We start from the raw sequence: 21,323 nt of genomic DNA on the forward strand, positions 1-21,323 counted from the left end.
AATTTCGTAGATTTAGTTTCAATCAATGAATAAATCACAGAGGCTTTTGAAAGCATGCTGTATATTAGCGTCGCGATACAATACACAGACAGTGTACGACACAAGTAAGATGGCGGACATAGTGCGTATGTGTGCGTGTAACGGATTCTCAGTCTTGAAAAATATAAGATATTTACAAAATCCATGTATTTATTGTAAAAAAGTTAGTGTATTTCAATAGTATAATAAATTTACTATCTAAAACCAATTATATCCATTACAGAGGTATTGGATATAATGCATAAACTAACACGAAAGAAATATGTAACACACTCCATCTACTTTTGAAAAAGCTAAAATCCTTCTTTTTTTACTAAATCTATAAACTTTTACACGTAATTGCTTCGAAAGTAACTATATAATAACGAAATAAAAACATTTACATACCTGTTTGTAATTACAGCCAAAAAAGACGAGTTTTCTCACACGTTCTTCAGTCACTTTGCAACACAACGAAGTCACAATTTGAAATGACTTGGTTAGCTAAATGAACGGATGAAATTCATATTTGACAGTTGTCTATGACGGCTTCATTCGTTAGAAATACATTTCAAATAATAAAACACCTTATTTCTTGTTATTAGATATTATATTTGTGTAAAAACTACGACGAGTGCATTTGGACGGATCCGGAACAAAGCATTCCTAGTACATGCCCGGATACGGCCTAAAGCTTACGAAGGGTTAAACTTAAGTGTGAAGTTGCCTTTATAGAAAGTATGTTGTGAAATATAATGAAGGAATGCCTGATTTTGTCTGTAATCTTAAAAGAAGTTTGTCTTCAAACAATAAATACCTTAAGTCTAGTATGTCAAGTACACTTATAGTTTAGTACACTACTACAATAGGTAAAAAAAATACACAAAAGTTTTTACTAAAAGTATATCTTTATTTTCCCTTATTCAGTCTAGGTACATTGTGGACGGATTTGGTTTAAACTATATAAAAGGCACTATTATACATAAAAAACATTGATTGAAATTGTATATTAAATTGAACAATTATATTGATGCTTAAAGCTAGTAAAAAAGTATATTTATAAGAAATATAAATTATAAATTTAAAAATAATATCAAAAAGTTATATTGCAAAATAAATGAAGTATAAAAAAATATTAAAATAATCCTTATAAACTATTATTCAGAAATTTAAATTAAAATACTTTTCTCAAAAAAGTAAAAACTATATTATGGTGATTTAGCTTAAAAGTCCTACGCGCGTAAAAATAAAATTACTACAATATAGAATTAGAATACAATTATAGCTATAGTAGCTACACAATAAAAAAATACTAGAAAACAAACACAAAAAATGTAATAATAAAAGCCACATAGAGACGAGATTCAAAGTTGCAGCATAATATCAGATTGTAATAAGAAATACAGATTTATTTAGAGAGTAAAATAGTAACTCCTAAAAGTCATTGCAGGAATATATTACAACAGTACGTAACAGTTTTCCACAATTGGGTACGGTACAATACGGCACACAAGTTGATTTGCAAATATTTTCTATTTAATCATACATACAGAACTAGAGACGAGGCATGGCGGTCGACCCTCAGCATAAGTGTCATCTGCCGTTATTTTCCTTTAACGTACTCTCAAAGTTATAAAAGCACATTTACCGCAACAAAGCGACGACAAAAACTGCGAACGCGATTAATTCGCCGACGAATCCTACTCTGTACGCGTGGGACAAGAAGTCTGGATCAGACGCGATATAGTAAGCCGCTTGAGGGGCGTCGCTGGAGACTATTCGAGCGGCTCTGAGTAACGCTTTCCCGGCGACGAATTCCGCTGAACGCTGTCGGTGTGAGAGCGGCTTTAGGCGGACTGCGGCGTCGTCGAATATGAGGTCGGAGTACGGCGGTGGGGAGTAGAACATGCTGAAGCTGGAAGCGATATAAAATGTTTTAAAGGATATACCAGATTTAGCTAAGCCTCGAAAGTAATTTTAAGTCTTGTGTTATGGCGTACTTCTTTCTCTTCCTTCCCACGCAAAATCATTTCCATTATAATCCGGGGATAGAACCCGGGATCTGTGGGTCAAGTATTATTTCCACACATGTCAGTAACTCGACTGTATTACATACATCCATACTTTGATTTTACACTTTTGTTATTATAGTTGCAAAAATCCACGTTTTCCGCTTTTATGACTTAACCGCTGAACCGATTTTGATGGTTTTTTTATGGATATCATTCGAATTCAAACACAATCTACTTAGTTTTATACATACATATACTTGAGATAAAATCAACACTTATTAAAGGTCAAGCATATCAAAAACTTCTAGAATCATTTGTATAAGTACCTGAAGTCATCAGAAGTGATGGCGCCATACAACTGTTGCGCATACACCATCAGATTGGAGTACGTGTCCAACTCCGTGTGGTTGGGGCGACCCATCAGCACTGCCCCCGGAACTTTGCCAAGATTGCAGTTTTTGTACTCGTGCGTTTTGGCCCGGGTACCTGGAAATAATTTAACTGGTAAAAAATGTGATGAAAGCAAGCAGAAATATTCACAATAAAAAACAACGAAGTCAAAGTCGGTCATAGTTCCCATTTATCGCCACTTCTAATCCTGATAAACTGAAATCTCACACTCTCAAACAGCGGACGTCGCCTATGTAGTTTAGTACTAGGTAAAGTACTAATAAAACTCTTACCATCAGGACATAATAACTGCAAGTCATCAGCCAGCAAGTCTCTCGCCCACCACTCTCTCCTTCTCCCGCCAGAGGCCTCAGCTGGTGCGGAATGTCTGACAAAAGCCACGTCTCCACCGCCTTCCACCATACAGCGGACGGCGCCTATGTGGCCGTAGTAGTCTTCGCTGGCGTCGCGGCGGCAGCGGCTGGGGATTTGAAATTAAATATACTTTTTAGTAAATACTCTTAGGAGGTCGACAAAGATATGTATTGTGTAAAATTGAGGTGAAGGGTCAGGTTAGAAGTGTCCTAAAACATGGAGCAAGCATGAAAATATTGATAATAATGGGTTAAGCAAAACAGTTGAGATGTCGCGGCAAGTGGAACGATATAGTTTCTCAACAACAAATAGGTGTGAATTTATGAATGCATGGTTGAGGTTCATGTAAAAACTGACTTCAGGGTTACGGTGATAGATTCTTCGGGTTTTGTTTTAGAGCAATGAGAACACACCGAGACTAACGCCAGGAAGATGATGGAAGAGATTTACAATCTCAACTTGCTGGAGGGGAGACAGGATGGGCCTTTGCCCATGATCCAGGATTGGGATTGGGGTAGTACCTAGTAGCAATATACATACAAACATACATAAAATCACGCCTCTTTCCCTCAGGGCTAGGCAGAGATTACCTCTTTCCACTAGCCAGTAGTATCTAGTGGCAATATCATCGGTAAAGTGTGATGTCTCACCGGAAGGAGCCCCCGTGACACAGGTGGCACAGGTTGTCGTGCGGCACGCTGCCCGCGTCCACGAACTCGGAGCTGAGCGCGCCGGGCGCGCACGACTTGCTGAAGTACGACGCGGCCGCGTGCGCGCCGTCCGTGCCGTACGGTCTGGAAATAAAAAAAAAATATATCATTGACATTCCGTTTGTCAATGTCAAAGTGTTTCCTGTTATCTCGCTGTTAATAGCGGAGCGCGCGCTCTGATAGGTGGACGGGCTGAAATATTTTCGTGCCATAAAGCATTTAATTTTATTTATTTATTTGGTCTACCATTGTTTGCTACATTGATACATGATATACAATCTAATACATATGTTAATTTAATTGCTAAATGTGCAAACCATTGAAGGTAAACACCACATACTCAATTTCGTAGTTGAAAATATTAATAAATATATTAATAAAATGTTGATTGAAGTTCAAAAATTTTGAATATTTTTTTTTCAATTAGTAATAATAATATACAATTTGGAAAATATTGTTAATACAGTTGATACAATTAAAAATTAAAAATATTAGAGACTATTCATGACATCTTTACAAAACCTCGCCTTACGCTTTCCCACAGATACATCGGCGGTATAACTTATAAAAGTGGTAACAATGTACGATCTGTTATTTGCAAAGTTTCTCACCTTATCCACCCGTTAGAGATGAGATACGCCAACGGGTAGACCCACCCGGCCGCCATGCCGATGCCGGTGTGACACGTGTTCTTGCCGCGTAAGTACGTGAGGTCCGTATCAGGATCCTGTTCCTTGGCAACTGCGACGGCGTAGTACCAGCTGTTGCCCGATGAGTATATCTGGGAACAATGTTTTATGTGTTACGAATTTTAATGTCATTTTTGTATACTATTATTTTCAGGTACATCCTGTTTATGCAAAGAAAAAACTGTTGTTTGTTTTGTAATTTTTTGTTTCGCGTGGTGATTATGTCCTCACAACAGATTTTTTTTTTAAATTCTTACTCTACTTCCGTTTTATCATCGCCAAATATTGTTTTTAGGTAAACAGGTACTACTCAATTTTCAGAAAATTATTTTAAAACGTTTTTACAAAGAACTATTTGCGATGCGTTGCGTTGATGCGATTACACAAATAAAGTGAAAATAGAGCAGACACGTTTGAAATTAAAATTTTCATGTTCACTCAAGTACCTATTAAAACATAAAAATGTGTTCGAAATTCAAATTCTTTACAAACATAGGTGCTTTCTCAAGTATTAATATTAAAACATGAAAATGTGTTCGAAATTCAAATTTTTTACAAAAAAGAACGCACTTAAACAAAAAAAAAACTAACTTGTTGCATAAAAGGCACGAGACGGTGTTTATAAGCGGCGTGCAGCATGTCGGCCGAGTCGAGCACCGCGAAGTCCGCCGCGCCGTCCGCCACGGCGCGCTCGCAGTGCCGCGTGCTGTGCCCGCGCCAGCACACCAGCGTGGGCGACAGGAACGCTGCTTTCAGAGCCACCTGTTGTTGGGATGGGAAAATTCATCAAAATCAATTTGTTGTCTGATTAAATTAATCTAAAAGTCAAATTTAATTAAGTCTTTAAAAGACTGTTGGCTCTGTCTACCCCGCAACGGATATAGACGTAATTATATGTATGTATGTATGTTAAAATTTATCACGTAAACTGAGCCCGAAGTAAGTAAGTACAGTAACATGTACATCTAAATAAGAGAGCAAGTAAGTAGGTGAGGCGGACATTCGTCTTTGTTTTGAAGTGTGTCTTCAGTTTCTTATCAAAATCACAGACAAGTGTACAATTTCGAAGCGGGTTGTACATCTTAATACTTTGTAATATATATGTACTATGACGAGAGCGAGAGATAGAAAGAGTCCTCCTTCGGGTGAAAGAGGACACGCCTAGGACTTCCTATTCATCTCTGCGAGAAACCACAATCCAAGCCATCCATTACAAAACAAACAACTTTAAAACAGAACAAAGCAGTGTTCACTGACCCTCATCTTGACACACTTGTCCATCTCCGGGTCGCTGGTGACACAGAGCACCGCTCTCTTCACGGGACAGTCCATGATCCCCATGACCGCCTTCTCAGCTTGGTCGCCGACGAACTCGTTGCGGAGTATGTGGCTGGCGGTCTGGTCGTCCTCTTCCAGTATGCGGAAGTTTATTGTTGAGTCCTAAAATATTGAAATAATTCAATAGTAAAACAATAATTGACGGCTTCTGTGGTGTAGCTGTAGTAGGCACTGTTTGTGACACCGCAGGTCCCGGGTTAGAATCCCGGCCAGGGTATGAGGAAAAAAGAACTGTTTCTGATTGGCTGGGTCTTGGATGTTTATCTATATAAGTATTTATTGTAAAATATAGTATCGTTTAGTTAGTATCTCGTAACACAAGTCTCGAACTTACTTCGAGGCTAACTCAATCTGTGTAATTTGTCCCATATATTTATTGTATAGATCTTTATATTACTTTGTTATTATATCATACATACATACAAAAAATCACGCCTCTTTCCCGGAGGAGTAGGCAGAGACTACCTCTTTCCATTATTATTCTACTATTACTTTTCTTTGTTATTATATCTTCCGTACTTATCAGGGTGGAAGCTAAATTTTAAATTTCTTTGTAATTTTTAATTGGTTGATAGGTATGTTTCTTATAGGAAGACTCATGAATTACTTTTATTTATAAAAAATAATTTGGCTTCGTTAACAATGTTAAATCAGTCATTGCCCAAAGTGGCATTAGAATTTTAAGCCTTGACTGAAGTCCTAAATGATCCGGTTTCTAATCTAGAAAAGTAAAATAGCATTTAGCAACTATTTGTCTGTCTGTTTTACTAGTTGATTTGACTGTTGTTGTTGACTGTCTTTTTTACTAGTTGATTGAAATACGCTTTAGACTGGTAGATATGTAAAAATAAAATAATGGATAAGAAAACATACTTGTAGCAGCAAGTCCGTAGTTCCGTTGGACTGAAAGAGGTGGAATGGCAGCTCAATCGGACGCCCGGCCGCGTCGTAACGCACTTTGAACGGAGGCGGCGTGGTCGATATGCTGAACAAAAACATTAATATATATTAACACTGTGTTAGAGAGCCGTGGTGGTTCTTTTTTGAATAGGACCACTCCATCTCTTTCCCACGGATGTCGTAAAAGGCGACTAAGGGATAGGCTTATAAACTTGGGATTCCGCTTTTAGGCGATGGGCTAGCAACCCGTCACTATTTGAATCTCAATTCTATCACTAAGCCAAACAGCTGAGCGTGGCCTATCAGTCTTTTCAAGACGTGATCATATGTATGTATGTTAGAGTAAAATTCTCGGTTTACTTGTTCCCCAGTAATCTAAAAAAAGTTGCCCATGTGTGCCTTTTGGTTGAGCAATTCAATATTTCCAAAGGTAAGCTCTTACAAATAAATAAACTAACAAACTGTATATTAGTATAGAGACTTAGTCACTCTGGCATTAATAATATGATGAAGTTTTTTAAGAGATCTTTCAAAGGTACATGTAATTGACAAAAAAATATGTTACATCCTTAAAAATTGTTTTCACAAGTAACTAGTATCCAACTGATTAAGATAAAAATACTTACCCATTATAATCATCATCTTGATTACTAAAACTGTTCCTATTATATTGGTCGTACGGATATCTGGGAGATGCAGTACTAGAATACACAGGGTTGCCGAATGCATCCCTTTGTTGAGTGACTTCGCTCATGTTCACCGCCAGGTTTAGAGGGTTCGGATCTCCGTACAGCTCCACTATCTTCTTCAGGATGTTTTGGAAGCTGTGGGTGAGAAATAATAATAATCAAATTGAGACATTTGTTCCATTTGATGTGATCTTGTGAAGGGATGTATTAGAAAGAATTTTTCATATTATCACTGAGAATTAGTCTCGAGTAATGTGATTTTTTCAGGTTTCAAGGCAGAAAAAATATTTATGTACCCCACTCGGGAGTAACGTGATGTTACCGTAATAAAATTAACAGATTACTTTTTATATATAATAAATATCGATTATATTTGTATCAGAGAGAAGTCGCAAAAATTGGTCGAAATGTGCGCTCAGTTTGTATAATCATTCGATCGAATAGGTAATGTCATTAACGCGAACAGCGTTATATAGTATACTATAACCACATAGTATAATGCAAAGTCGCTTCCCGCGTCTGTCTCTATGTCTGCATGTATCTTTGCTTCTGTATATACCTTTTAAACTACACAACGGATATTAATGGAGCGCTGGAGGTGACGACGGCGTCGGCGGGCACGCGGCCCCAGTGGCAGCGCGCGTGCTGTAGGGAGACAGAGAGAGGCGTACCGGCGGCGGGTGGCGGCGGCGGCGGCGCTGGAGGTGACGACGGCGTCGGCGGGCACGCGGCCCCAGTGGCAGCGCGCGTGCTGTAGGGAGACAGAGAGAGGCGTACCGGCGGCGGGTGGCGGCGGCGGCGGCGCTGGAGGTGACGACGGCGTCGGCGGGCACGCGGCCCCAGTGGCAGCGCGCGTGCTGTAGGGAGACAGAGAGAGGCGTACCGGCGGCGGGTGGCGGCGGCGGCGGCGCTGGAGGTGACGACGGCGTCGGCGGGCACGCGGCCCCAGTGGCAGCGCGCGTGCTGTAGGGAGACAGAGAGAGGCGTACCGGCGGCGGGTGGCGGCGGCGGCGGCGCTGGAGGTGACGACGGCGTCGGCGGGCACGCGGCCCCAGTGGCAGCGCGCGTGCTGTAGGGAGACAGAGAGAGGCGTACCGGCGGCGGGTGGCGGCGGCGGCGGCGCTGGAGGTGACGACGGCGTCGGCGGGCACGCGGCCCCAGTGGCAGCGCGCGTGCTGTAGGGAGACAGAGAGAGGCGTACCGGCGGCGGGTGGCGGCGGCGGCGGCGCTGGAGGTGACGACGGCGTCGGCGGGCACGCGGCCCCAGTGGCAGCGCGCGTGCTGTAGGGAGACAGAGAGAGGCGTACCGGCGGCGGGTGGCGGCGGCGGCGGCGCTGGAGGTGACGACGGCGTCGGCGGGCACGCGGCCCCAGTGGCAGCGCGCGTGCTGTAGGGAGACAGAGAGAGGCGTACCGGCGGCGGGTGGCGGCGGCGGCGGCGCTGGAGGTGACGACGGCGTCGGCGGGCACGCGGCCCCAGTGGCAGCGCGCGTGCTGTAGGGAGACAGAGAGAGGCGTACCGGCGGCGGGTGGCGGCGGCGGCGGCGCTGGAGGTGACGACGGCGTCGGCGGGCACGCGGCCCCAGTGGCAGCGCGCGTGCTGTAGGGAGACAGAGAGAGGCGTACCGGCGGCGGGTGGCGGCGGCGGCGGCGCTGGAGGTGACGACGGCGTCGGCGGGCACGCGGCCCCAGTGGCAGCGCGCGTGCTGTAGGGAGACAGAGAGAGGCGTACCGGCGGCGGGTGGCGGCGGCGGCGGCGCTGGAGGTGACGACGGCGTCGGCGGGCACGCGGCCCCAGTGGCAGCGCGCGTGCGCGCGCAGCCCGCGCCGGGACCCGTCGCGGCAGATCAGCTCGAACTGATCCTCGGTTACACCTCCTGCGACAATCGTTAATGCATCAGTTCGCCAACCTGACAGATTTCCCGCTTGAATAAATAGAAAAGTACAGAATTCGGCTGTGAATGTATACTGAAGTGGGGGCATGTCAGGTTTTTACACAGATTTTTAGTTATTGGTAAATTCACATTTTTTTTCACACACAAAAAGAAAAATGGCCATTCGAAATCCTCTCTTAGTTCACCCCTAGACTACAGAAAATTTACATTGATATAACTTGAAAACTCACCCAAAATCTTGTTCGACAGCAACGCGTGCTGTATAGTGGTGTCTCTCACGAACGCTATGTCGCCGGTGCCGTTGGCGATGAGGCATTTCAGGGCTCCTTCGTACCCGGCGTAGGGATCTCGTAACGTGCATCGAATGCCTGGCCCGCCGGTGCATAGCTTACATAGCCTGTGAACAAACATTAAATATGAATAAAGCATTCATTTATATTTTTTTTTTCATTTTAAGCATTAACTTTTTTTTTTATTTTATTGCTGCCAGTACTTTGTTGTTCATTGCCTTTTCTTATGCATTTCCTTCTTCCTTTTCAATTCAAGAACCTTATTCTAAGGCAATGGAGTAAAAACAAAAACATAGTTTTATTTATCCTCCATAAAAATTATCATAACTCTGACATATTTTTTTTTATCTTACCACACACATTTTAATTTTGTCTGCAAAATAAACCTAAAAATATACTTTTAATGTCTACTGCTATGGAAAATTTAGGTGTGATAGTATGGAAGATTGCATACTCACTTATCAGAGTTATCACCAATGGGATTGTATATGTCTTTGAGCGAGTTCGGTGCGCACGATTCTCCAAAGAAATTCGTCGCCGATTTCACATGGTTGTTGCAATCCGTTATCTTGAGACCACCTTCTTGCATCAACTGTGAGTTAATGAAAATCACTTAAAAGTTATAAAGAAAAAGGTCTAACAGATAGATAAGGTCTAATAGTCTCTTTTTTAAGTAATTTAGGATAAATGGCTAAATTTATTTCTTCTCATTTTGGCCTGTTGCCAGTAGAAATCAATGTTGCTATGCCTTATCAGAAATTATCAAAAATATCAAATTTTCGGCATCCATATTCTTGAGTTCATCAGCTCATCTCCCTATATATATTTTATTTAATTATTTAATACTCCCAAATCTTCATGAATAAACATAATAATAAAACAAAAAGCTTACAATGTGTATAGGCATGACCCATCCAGCCAGGGACCCAACTCCTGGGAAACAGGCCTTTGCCCCTCGCAATCCATGTAGACCTGCTCCAGGTTGAACAGATGGAAGACTTCCTTTCTTGACTACCGCCACAGAGTATTGGTAAGGTTCTCCTTGGCCATACAACTGAAAATAAGTTTGTTTTCACTACACTTCTTCTAAAATCATATTAATTGTTGATGCAAAAATATGATTGGTTGTGATTTTATTCAAAAATAAAAAAAAAACTATTTTTTTTTATTAATTATTAAAGGATACTTCATATCACTTAATAATAGGGAACATGCAATAATTTTAGTTTTGATTTCATTTTAAAGAATTCCATGTAAAATAGGTCTTAACATATTAAAAAAATTAAAACAATCTAATTTATCGTAAAAAAATGCGGCTTTAAACTGATCGTTTAAATTTTCGCGCCAAAACGGACCTACACTTCCAATGACGTCACACGTGTCTGACACTGGTCGTGCTTGCCTTCGTTGATTACAGTGTTTCCACAATGAGGGGAAATTCCCCTTTTAAGGGGTAATCAGGGTCCAGAGGGGAAGAAAAAGGGGAAATTTTAGGTAATCATATATTAATTTTTATTATATATAAAATTATATCGACGGCCTCTTTGGCGCAGCGGTAGTACGCCTGTCTGTGACACCAGAGGTCCCGGGTTCGAATCCCGGTCAGGGCATGATGAGAAAAGAACTTTTTCTGATTGGTTTGGGTCTTGGATGTTTATCTATATAAGTATTTATTATAAAATATACAAAGTATCGTTGAGTTAGTATCTCGTAACACAGTCTCGAACTTACTTCGAGGCTAACTCAATCAGTGTAATTTGTCCCGTATATATTTATAAAAAATATATTTAAAAATTAAACTTTTAGTTACAACAAAAGTGCCAAAACTACAGCAAAATAATTTTTGAGGAGAAAAAAAGTTCTGAAAAGGGGAAATCGGAATTGAGGCATGGGGAAAGAAAATTTTTAAAGTGGAAACACTGGTTGATTATCATAAATTGCAAATTTTCTCGACTTTCCACTAAGTTTTTTGTAATAATTTAAAATGGAATATCCATCTACATCAAGTGATCACAAGACATAATACCGAAAAAATTCGGATAAAAAGTCGTGTTGATTCATGTTTTGTGTCTATGTGTCCATCTACTTTAACAAAGTTTCTAAATGCCTGTGTAGATCATTTTCTCATACCCCAAATAGACTATAGTATAATCATTTGTTGTGCACTTGTTAATCACCTTTAATTAAAATTGAATAAAAAACAATATTTTCGAAGCATAGTTTTATTTTATAAATTTATGAAATATTTGAAAAACAAAAAAATGTGCTTATATATTATATATATCTTTTAATTTCGGAAATACAGCATCTATCCAGAATTTAAAAAAAAAAAAAAAATATAAATATTCATTACAGATACAATGCTGTTATCATATGGCACACAACATTTTGGTGTTATTTTATTGTATTTCACATAGGAAAGTATGGCAGCTTCGGTTGAAGGATATTTGACTTCTATTGTATAATTTTCAGTAAGCCCGTCAGGTGTTGCTCCAAAAATAGGATACTCGGCATTAAGAAGTAGTCCAGCTTCTTCAATTTCAATCTGAATTGCAGAAACAAAAATATGAATTATGTACTACAAAAGCCTTGAACCAAACATTACAAATTTCTTTTATTCATAATATTCAAACAAACAAAAACCACCAAACTTACCTTTTCTTTCTTGCTTACTACTTTGAGAACTTTTTTTTCTAGTATTTTCCCTCTACTCATCGCAATGGAAGTAAATTTTGAATGTTCTCCCATAATTGCGTTCAGAAGGGAACCATTTATAGTTCTACAGTGAGCGGCTTCATAAAGAGTTGAGCCAGTAATTCTGCCGTACCTGTAAAATAGAAAAATAAACTTATATACAGCTAATATGCCAATCAAGTTTATGTTATGTGAGTATGATAATGAGTTTATTTTGTCAAAATATTTTTTTTATTCATGGTATTTTAGTGATAAATACAATAAACAAAACTAAGCTAGAAGTCTTACTACTTACCTCAACTCAAACCACATTGGTGAATCACTTTGATGTTTGGTGGTGGAAAATACCATATTTATATTATCAGTGGTCATTTGCTTTGATAATGCTTCAAGAAATGATTCTGGAGAGTCCAACTTTCCAATCAAGCTTGAACACACCTTATGAATGCTTGTCTTATTGAAAGTAGCGAAGAATACTTCCCTGACAATCTTTTTTATTGACAGCATCTACAAATTCTTATAAAATATCCACCTAAAAATATGCAGTTATTATTGTAACACACATTTAACTTCTTTTCAATCTCTTTAAATAAAAAAGCTGCTTACTTGAGAGAAACTGTGATTGACTGAAACTTGACCCATTTCTTTGGCTTTTATGACAGATTTTCCAGAAGCACATGTAGATAATTTCGACTTCTTCCAATAGCATGTGACGGACGTAATTAGAGGCTGCTCAGACCTTCTGTGCACCATAGCAATAGTGCAGCAGCATGCTTGCACCCACTTGTATATGATAAAGTTTTAGTAATGATAATAAATACCTCATAGCATTTAAAATAATCTTCTTTATGAACAGTTTAATTATTCATTAATGTCGTAATACTTGACCTGCAGAAGCTGCACAATCTTCGCATTGGCAGGACAGAACTAAGCTTTGTGCTTCATTTATTACAGCTGTAACACGATAATCTTCTTTTCGTAGGTACTTTGTGCTCTGGAGTAACTCGACTTTTCACTGTACATAATTAATCCATCTCCATCTCTTTTGATTTGCACATAACCGATTGCGTTATCGCCGTAAGTTTCTCTCGTTGAGCTAAATTATAACTGCTATGTTTAGAAATTGCTGAATAAAATGCAAACAACGTTTAAAAACATTCATGCATACCGTACTAATTTAGTGCCTTTCATTTCTACACTTGAAAACTCTGCACTCACGACAAAAAATTTTTTTTTATGTAAATTTTTTGAGTCTGTTTTATTAAATCTAACTTCCATTTTTATTAAAAACGTAAATAATACGTAAATAAAGCACTACTGCCTATTAATCGCAAAGTTAACTTCTAAAAGTTGACACAGCACGAGTGACGTCACTGAACGCTGATTGGTGTTTTGAAATGCGTTTCGTTTAACGTAATTTTAATTCGTAATAATTGCTAAAAATCAACATAATTTAAAATAAAAACGTTGAAGAAGTTCTTCTTTTATATTTTTTTAACATTTTATACGTAAAATTTTCATAAATATCATATTTGCATCTTCCCTATTGTCAAAATGTATGGTTTAACAACATTGGTTGATTTCAAATAAATTACTTAAAAATTATTGTGATATTTAATAATAATATAAGAATTTTTTTTCAGTATGTTGGGTGTGAAAAGAGGACCAGTTATTCTCCAAAATATTGTAATAATTTACAAAATATAGAATATTGTTACAAGGTATTTTGTTTGTAGGGAACAACATGTCTTAATCGTGAGCTATTGGCATTATAGAATCCTATCAACCAGATATTATATTCTCTTTCTCTCTGTGACACCTTATCATAACCAGTGGACATAAATTCATTTACATTGAAGTTTACCTCCTGAGCTATGGGCACCAGAGAGTGATACCGGCCAGCTACGTAGACCTCTCCAGCGTCAAGTGCCAGCAATGAAGCTTGTCCCTGGTCCACCATGGACATACATTCTTCTACATCAAATGCCTGAAAAGATTAATTTTACTTTATTAAAATAAGATTTAAACTTTTATCTATGTAGTTTTGGAAAATTATTCAGATTCATAATTTAATTCATGGTTATATGTATGATTGATGAGAATGATTTAAGTTTAATCTTTGAAAATGTATGTTGTTGAATTAAATACGACAATTGTTTCATCACTTATTTTATAGTTGCACATTGAATGCCAAAATTGAGAAATAAACAATGAAATATAGTACTAACAATCACTACATCAAAATTCTTTAGGCAGGCACTTTTTCTTCTTTCTCATTGTGTTATTAGTCTTGTTTACATCCTCACTTATATGGAGAGGAGCCTAGAGTGCGCCTTTGACCATGATTATAAATTGGGTAAATGCAGGGAGACAGATTCTTTTGTGCAGTGTGACTCATCTACCAACTTACTCTTTTGCATCTCAACTCTATGTATTCTTCCCCAAACAATCCCTTATCAAGCATCATAATCTTCATTAGCTTTTCACATTTCTCTTGCTCCAATAGGGATGTTGTACACCATGTCAGAATCTCCTGCCCTTCCACTGGCACATATCCTTTGAAGGTATTTATAACAGCTTCAGACCCAAACCTAGCGGCTACGTTAGCTAAAATAAAAGAAATAAATACATAAAAAGTTGATATTAATTCTTCAGTAGCCGCCCAATAATAAAATCCAATATTTACAAATTAAAACTAATAACGTTTATCCAACAATAAAAGATACAAACACAAACAACCATATTTACCAACTAGAATAGAGGAGATCAAAACTATTTGAGTTGCTTTCATCTTGAGTTTTTAATGATATTAATGAGAATTAAAAAGATTTAGTCATTATTTATGTAAAGTTTAGCGAAACAAAAAATTTATCGGTTGATCGGTAAACGCCCCAAAAACCAACCAAACCAAACTAAATAAACTCTATTTTGACGTTTTGATTTGAAGGACGTGATCGTTGCGTGACATTTTACTTTTTTACAGTGGCCAAGATTATTTTCACATCACCTTCACCAAAGCCTTATGTGCGTTCGTTCGTGATCCATTCGTTCACACCAGTGTCATTGTCACAGATAGGCCGGCTGTTATAGTTTTCATTACTGTCAGCTCAGCTGATTGACTGACTTTGACAGGACGGAAATTGTTGTTGGCGAAGGTGAAATTTTTATGTTTACTGTGAATTTGGCTTACGCTTTGATTTCATTATCTATTTAAAGTATGAATTTATATTTATTCTCAACATGTTGCCATGGCCACTCTAGGAAATCCTTATGAGATAACTGAAATTTTATGTTTTGTTGCAGGTTTCATTGATTGCTTTTATTTTGGAAACCCACGTGCTGTAGAGGCTTAGAAATGGTGGTGTTTACTTGTGGACACTGTGGAGAGTCTGTCCAGAAGCCGAAAGTTGAGAAACATTACCTTACAAAATGTAGAAACCGTAACCCTAATTTGTCATGTATGGACTGTTTCAAGGACTTTCTGTGAGTAAAAAACATGGCATCTTACAAAATACAGCATACAATTAAGTCTTTTTTTTGGTAACGTAAAGACTTTTCTTATCGGATAAATACATTCTAGAAATTCTAACCTGTTAAACCATTCTGATTATTTGATATTATTAAACCAATTATTTTGGTCAGGTTTTGATGTAATATACTCTAATCAATTGTGTTTTTAGGGGCACAGACTACGAAAGTCACACTAAATGTATTACTGAAGAGGAACGCTACTCTGGAAAGGGCTTTATGGCAAAGGAGAAAAAAGGTGAAAAGAAACAAACTGCTTGGGTGGAGATGGTGCAGTCTGTCCTTGATGAGCAGAAGAATTTAACTGGTAATGTGCGCAGAATCATTGAGACAGTAAGCAAGCATAATAACACACCTCGCAAGAAGCCAAAATTTGTTAATTTTGTTAAGAATGTTTGCGGACATAAAACAAATGTTAGCGACATTGATCAAGCTTGGGACTTAATATCTGTTAAACTGTCGGAGTTATCTAATGCACAAAATAAAAATCAAAACCAGAAAAAAGCTACTGCTGTTACCAATGGTGACACCAAGGTTGAAAAGCAGAACGGTATTACAGAAGCAGATACAACTAAAGAAGAGGATAAAGTAGAAAATGGGGTACATGAAGTAGAAAATGGAGAACATAAAGAAGAAAATGAAGAAGTGAAGCCACCTGAAGGCGAGAAGAAAATGTCCAAAAAACAGAGGAAAGAAGAAAAGAAAAGGCAAAAATATGAAGCAGAATTGCAAAGTGCAGTAGCTGCACCTGTTGAAGAAGAGGAAGAGAGTCAGTCTAAGAAGGATAAGAAGAAGAAGAAGAATAGGACTGAATCTCAGAATGGAAGTGTAGATGAAAATGTTGTTGGAGAAGGCAAAGGGAAGAAAAAACGCAAACGCCAAGACACTGCCAATAGTGTTCCTGAGGTGATTGAAAATGGTAATATTGAGAATGTTGAAAACGAGCCTGTTATAAAAGAAAAATCTCAGAAAAAGAAACTCAAAGTGGGGCAAGTAGAACCTCTAGATGAGAGTGTTTGTCTTCATGACCAAAATGTAGCTCTTGGTGAAGAGGAGGCACCATTGAAAAATGGCAAGTTTGACTGGCATGCTGTCATTTTGTCTGTCCTCGAAAAAAAAGGCAATGAGGTTCCCTTCAAACGCTTGCAAAAGAAAGTTCTATCTGAATTTTCTGAGATGACTGGCCAAGATGTTGATGATAGGATTGCTGATAAGTTTATAAAGAAATTGAAGAGTGCGCCAAATGTAAGGGTAGACAAAAACAGGGTTCTTCTGCTGCAATAATTATACTTGTCACGAGGGATTGACATTTTATTATTTTTAACTGTCCATTGCAGATTTTCCTGTTTTATGTTATTTTTTTTTTAATTTGTGCCTAGTTCACTATACAAGGTAGCCAATACAAAATTCATTAGCTTCTAAGTGCATAAACTAATGTTTTGGTTATCGTGATCATAATTTTCTGGATTTTATCTGTGCTTTGAGTATTTTTAATTATTCAAATCGATGGTACATGACTAAAAGTTTAGAAATTAGAGTGTGACATAGTCATTTTGTAATGCCTTTACATATTTTGTGCTGGGACACAATGAAAATAAAATGGATTAAATATTTCTCTCAATATTTCCATTCTCTAATATCTTCCATAACGATAAATGTTTCAGATAAATTGGCATAATATTTAAAGAAATCTATTAGAAAATAGTGTTTTATATCCATCTAGAACATGTAGAAATCTACGTCAAAATTTTGTATACTTGTAAATCTTGTGTCTATTGAGTTTGTCATATGAATAAATTGTGAATGTCCATTAATGTTTTATTATTGCGAATGAAATTTTTATTAAAATAATTTCACGGATACATATCATGTCTTCATCTCTTACGGGGTAGACAGGGCCGAGAGTCGAAAAAACTTCGAATGCCAAGTTCAGCTTGATGGAATTGAAATTAATATATAAAAAGTAGTCGGGTTGCTAGGCTCATTATAGCTACAAAACAATTATTTTTTGCGTGGGAAAAAGCAGGCCAGCATGAAAGATAAACGTGATTAAATCCATTTTTAATCACTTTTTACTTTCCTTACTCGGGATGAAGATTTGATATACGTGTGTAAGAAACTTCAGCCTATGTGGGCAGGCTAAAAGATAAATGTCAATGTTGCATTTAATTCAAAGCATGGGTTACTTCCGTCGCTCAGGCGAAACGAGTAGAGATAGGTATAAAATGTCATATTATCACGTTTATATACGTTTGTATGTAAGTATGTACATAATTAAGAGTGGAAGTGGAGAAGAACATTTAAAAGACTGGTGATTTTCATTCTTTTAAAAATTATGATTCCGTGCGATTTGCGAAAATTTTCTATATTTTTTCGGTGGTACAACACTAATAAATCATTTAAATTCGCGCGTGTAGTTCGGCAAAATCCGCGCGGGCGAAGCTGCGGGTAAAAACTAGTATAATTTATAGTTGAGTTTATAGATGTCGTAGTGAATCGTAGAGTATCAAATGTTCAGAGGCGGGTATCGTTGGTGGGCGGCCGCCCACTGCGACTTCTCAAGTATCGTGAAAAATTATGAAAATGACTTCGATTTTGTTTGAGGGCGATGCTCTCTACTGTATTCATGACAAAACTGTTTTTTTTAGAAGTTCATGCAAGCTTGCAATTACATAACACCTTTAGCTTACGCCTTTTTAAGCCCGAAATATGCGCGATTTTCCCGTACACTTCCAAAGAAAAATTTAATTACGTCTTCCTACACCAAATAAATAGTTTCCCTAGCTGTGCTTTATCAGTAAAAAATCAGAATAAATCAAATTAATCGCATTTTTTATAGGATACCAAACGTCTTCATACTGAGGAGCTTAGAGCAACACTTGCTTCCGACTCGGAACACACTCTGGCCCGTGTTGCTCTAAGCTGAGGAGCAATCATAGGGTTGACCCTCAGTTACTCGAGAGTAAAATAATATGCGTACATATTCATTTATTATGCATACATATTCGTATCTTCGTTCATGCAGATGGATTCAGTGTTTTTGACGTGAAAGACGGACGGACTAGGAATTTACAAACAAATTTAGTAATATCAATACAAATGAAATACTTTTTAGAAATCAACACATTCCTAAGAAGTCATTTGATAAAACCTCTTATATAAGTAAATAATAGTCATTCCGTTATATTACTTAGCGTTTCCATAAAAGTGCCTAGCTTGTATGCCGAGTGGCTCATCTAAAAATAGAAATAAAAGCGACACACGTCTGTTCGCAAGCTCCCATTCGCAATCACGACACATTTTCCCAGATTATAGTACCTCGGCTTAGAATTCATTTACCAAAGAAAAAAAGACATAATAACGTGAATCTTACGTGTCGTGTCAGATTTGTAAATGAACACATATTAACGTTGGTATATTCATAGCATCGAGTCAAGAAATACCTTCCTAGGTTTCGTGAATTTTCGCTCCTGGGAAAGGTCTCCATTAGGTATTTTCTTTTCTACTCGTCTTCATCCTGAACCACATTATATATACTTAGACCTGGTACACCTTCGACCAATCGAGTCTAAAGGAGGTTATTGTATTAATTTTGATGATTTTCTGTGTTGAATTTTTATCTATTGATACTTACATATGTCTAGATTCATGACCTATGATCTATTCTCCAGGTTACTAAGTAAACATAAGACTTATTTGGCTTTTGGAATGTACAATCTTGTTTATTTTATCTTTGGTTTATGGCCTTCATGCGCAATATGAGTTTTATGGCCTTGTCATAGTAACATTGTCGTAAATGTTATTATATAACAAGAGTAGATATAGGAATTATGTTAGCCTCACATCTTTAATAAAGATATTTATATTACTCTTAATCATACATATAAACACGTATTTATACTTTGCGGTGTAGACAGAGCGAAAGCTAAAAGGCCTCGTTCAGCTGTCAATCATTGGCATAAATACGAAGCAATTTTCTCGATTATGTCTTCCTGGGTCAACTTATGCCCCCAGTCTAGGAGTGGGTAAATTAGGTATTATCGTGACTCAGGAGACCACCAGTCTGGATCATGGTTGTACTAGCTGATAGTGCTTTATTCTCTTAGATAAAAGGAGTTGTCCTATTTAATAGGTAAATTACCGAAAACCACATGCCATAATATTAATTATCTTTAAGATCATGCTGGTTATAGGTAAAACGAAGAAAACACATAGTGTGTGTTGTATGCTATCCATTCCCGTCAGACTGTAAAATGCAATCTAGGGAGAGAATTATTAACTTAGAATTGTCTTTTTAAAGTTTTTGAATTCATTATCTACAAGCAAACTACTTTTGTATTTAAGTAAGTATACATACATACATATTTAAAATCACGCCTCTTTCCTGGAGGGGTAGGCAGAGACTAAGGTACCCGCGGGTATCAAGGCCTAGCTATTATTATTAATCAGTCATGTACTTAAATTACTACAAAGTTTAAACAAAAAATAGCTTCTCTAGCTTAAAACCAAAACAATATATAACTTTTTTTAAAACGCAATCTGTAGGCTTTATTATACTAGGGTAGGATAAAAAGGCCTATACTTTAAACTATTCAAAAATCAACTTATACTACGTAAATTGGTATTCTTGAGATCAATAATCGTTAACATAAAGCAATAGGAAGCAAACTATTCTTAGAAAAATAAATTGTCCTTATTCGCATCCATTAGGACATTGAAAATCATCAGCATCTTCTGCAGTCAAACCGATACACTCTTCGTGGTACCACTTGGAGCATCGCGAGCATTGCATCGTCCATTCTATCTTCTTTGCAGGCATGACAGTACCAACTCACTTGTTTTTGTGATTTATCTTTAACGGAAGTAGACTTTCTTGCAGATACAGTTTTAGCTTTCTTAGGATTTAAAGTCTTTTTAAACTTCCTTTTTTCTTTTCTACCTTTAAAGTTTTCGTCTTGTTTATTTTTCTTACTTTTGTTACCTTTCACTGCTTTACTATTTATTTTCTCTTGATTATATTTGTCCCAAACTTTTCTTTAAACTTCCCGATTGCAGATGATTTCTGATTGTTCTTCTAGGAACCTTATATCTCTCTACAGCCTTATACGTACTCAAAGTTCCTCTTTGTACCGCTCTAACAGCAGATGCTATTAGATCGTCTTCTGACCACAATGCCCGTTTGGGAGGCATCGTGACCGTAAGCACTGAAAACAATGATAAATAAATTGAAAATGTATAAATACGTACATAACACCCACCAACAAACATCATAAAAACACGCTTCTACTTATATAGCAGTTAAAAATAATAATAAGGTCTATAGTTAAATTTTATAGGTCTTAATATCCGCCAATCACGTGTTTACAGAAAAAATAAAAATATAATAAAATTTTCACAACTACAAGTCCTTTAATACGGTAACCTAAGAACAAGCATACATTAATTAACGGACATTAAATAATGGTTAGTAAATATGATATTTTGAAAATAACTTACGTTTTATTGGAATACATTTTTATAATTCGTGCCGCGTGACCGTCACCGCTGAATGTTTTCGACGACACTGGCGGGGGAAGAAGTGCAAGCGTTCGTCCGCTATTTCGCAGCGACTTGTATACGCTCTGAGCTTTTGTGAGTGTAACCTTGATCGTCGATTACTGTATTTTGTGCGTTTTTTGTTCCTTAGGCCTTATTGCCCGACAGGCCTAAATACCCGCGGGTACCTTACATCTTTTCACTTGCCACGATCTCTGCATACTTCCTTCGCTTCATCCACATTCATAACTCTCTTCATGC

General features: G+C 37.7%; 2 protein-coding genes across 3 annotated transcripts; one reads left to right on the forward strand and one right to left on the reverse strand.

The window, feature by feature from the left end:
• Window positions 1-938: 938 nt before the first annotated feature.
• On the reverse strand, window positions 939-14,931 carry LOC106130732 (transferrin 2). Its single transcript, XM_013329636.2, has 16 exons — window positions 14,748-14,931; window positions 14,410-14,606; window positions 13,864-13,986; window positions 10,198-10,359; window positions 9,764-9,897; window positions 9,246-9,412; window positions 8,853-8,997; window positions 7,059-7,256; window positions 6,406-6,517; window positions 5,452-5,634; window positions 4,786-4,956; window positions 4,117-4,286; window positions 3,446-3,589; window positions 2,714-2,901; window positions 2,357-2,516; window positions 939-1,933 (listed from the first exon to the last, which is right to left on the reverse strand). The coding sequence occupies exons 1-16, from the start codon at window positions 14,788-14,790 to the stop codon at window positions 1,663-1,665; spliced, it is 2,568 nt and encodes an 855-aa protein (XP_013185090.2). The 5' UTR covers window positions 14,791-14,931; the 3' UTR covers window positions 939-1,662.
• Window positions 14,932-15,095: 164 nt separating this feature from the next.
• LOC106130734 (cell growth-regulating nucleolar protein) lies at window positions 15,096-17,337 on the forward strand. 2 transcript variants are annotated; one of them, XM_013329642.2, is made up of 3 exons: window positions 15,096-15,154; window positions 15,303-15,482; window positions 15,680-17,337. In XM_013329642.2, the coding sequence occupies exons 2-3, from the start codon at window positions 15,355-15,357 to the stop codon at window positions 16,809-16,811; spliced, it is 1,260 nt and encodes a 419-aa protein (XP_013185096.1). In that variant the 5' UTR covers window positions 15,096-15,154; window positions 15,303-15,354; the 3' UTR covers window positions 16,812-17,337. The 2 variants fall into 2 exon arrangements, with proteins under 2 accessions (XP_013185096.1, XP_013185095.1); XM_013329641.2 differs by having other exon boundaries at window positions 15,120-15,214.
• Window positions 17,338-21,323: the final 3,986 nt, after the last annotated feature.

Source organism: Amyelois transitella, chromosome 23 (genome assembly GCF_032362555.1).
Source record: "Amyelois transitella isolate CPQ chromosome 23, ilAmyTran1.1, whole genome shotgun sequence".
Lineage (NCBI taxonomy): Eukaryota > Metazoa > Arthropoda > Insecta > Lepidoptera > Pyralidae > Amyelois > Amyelois transitella.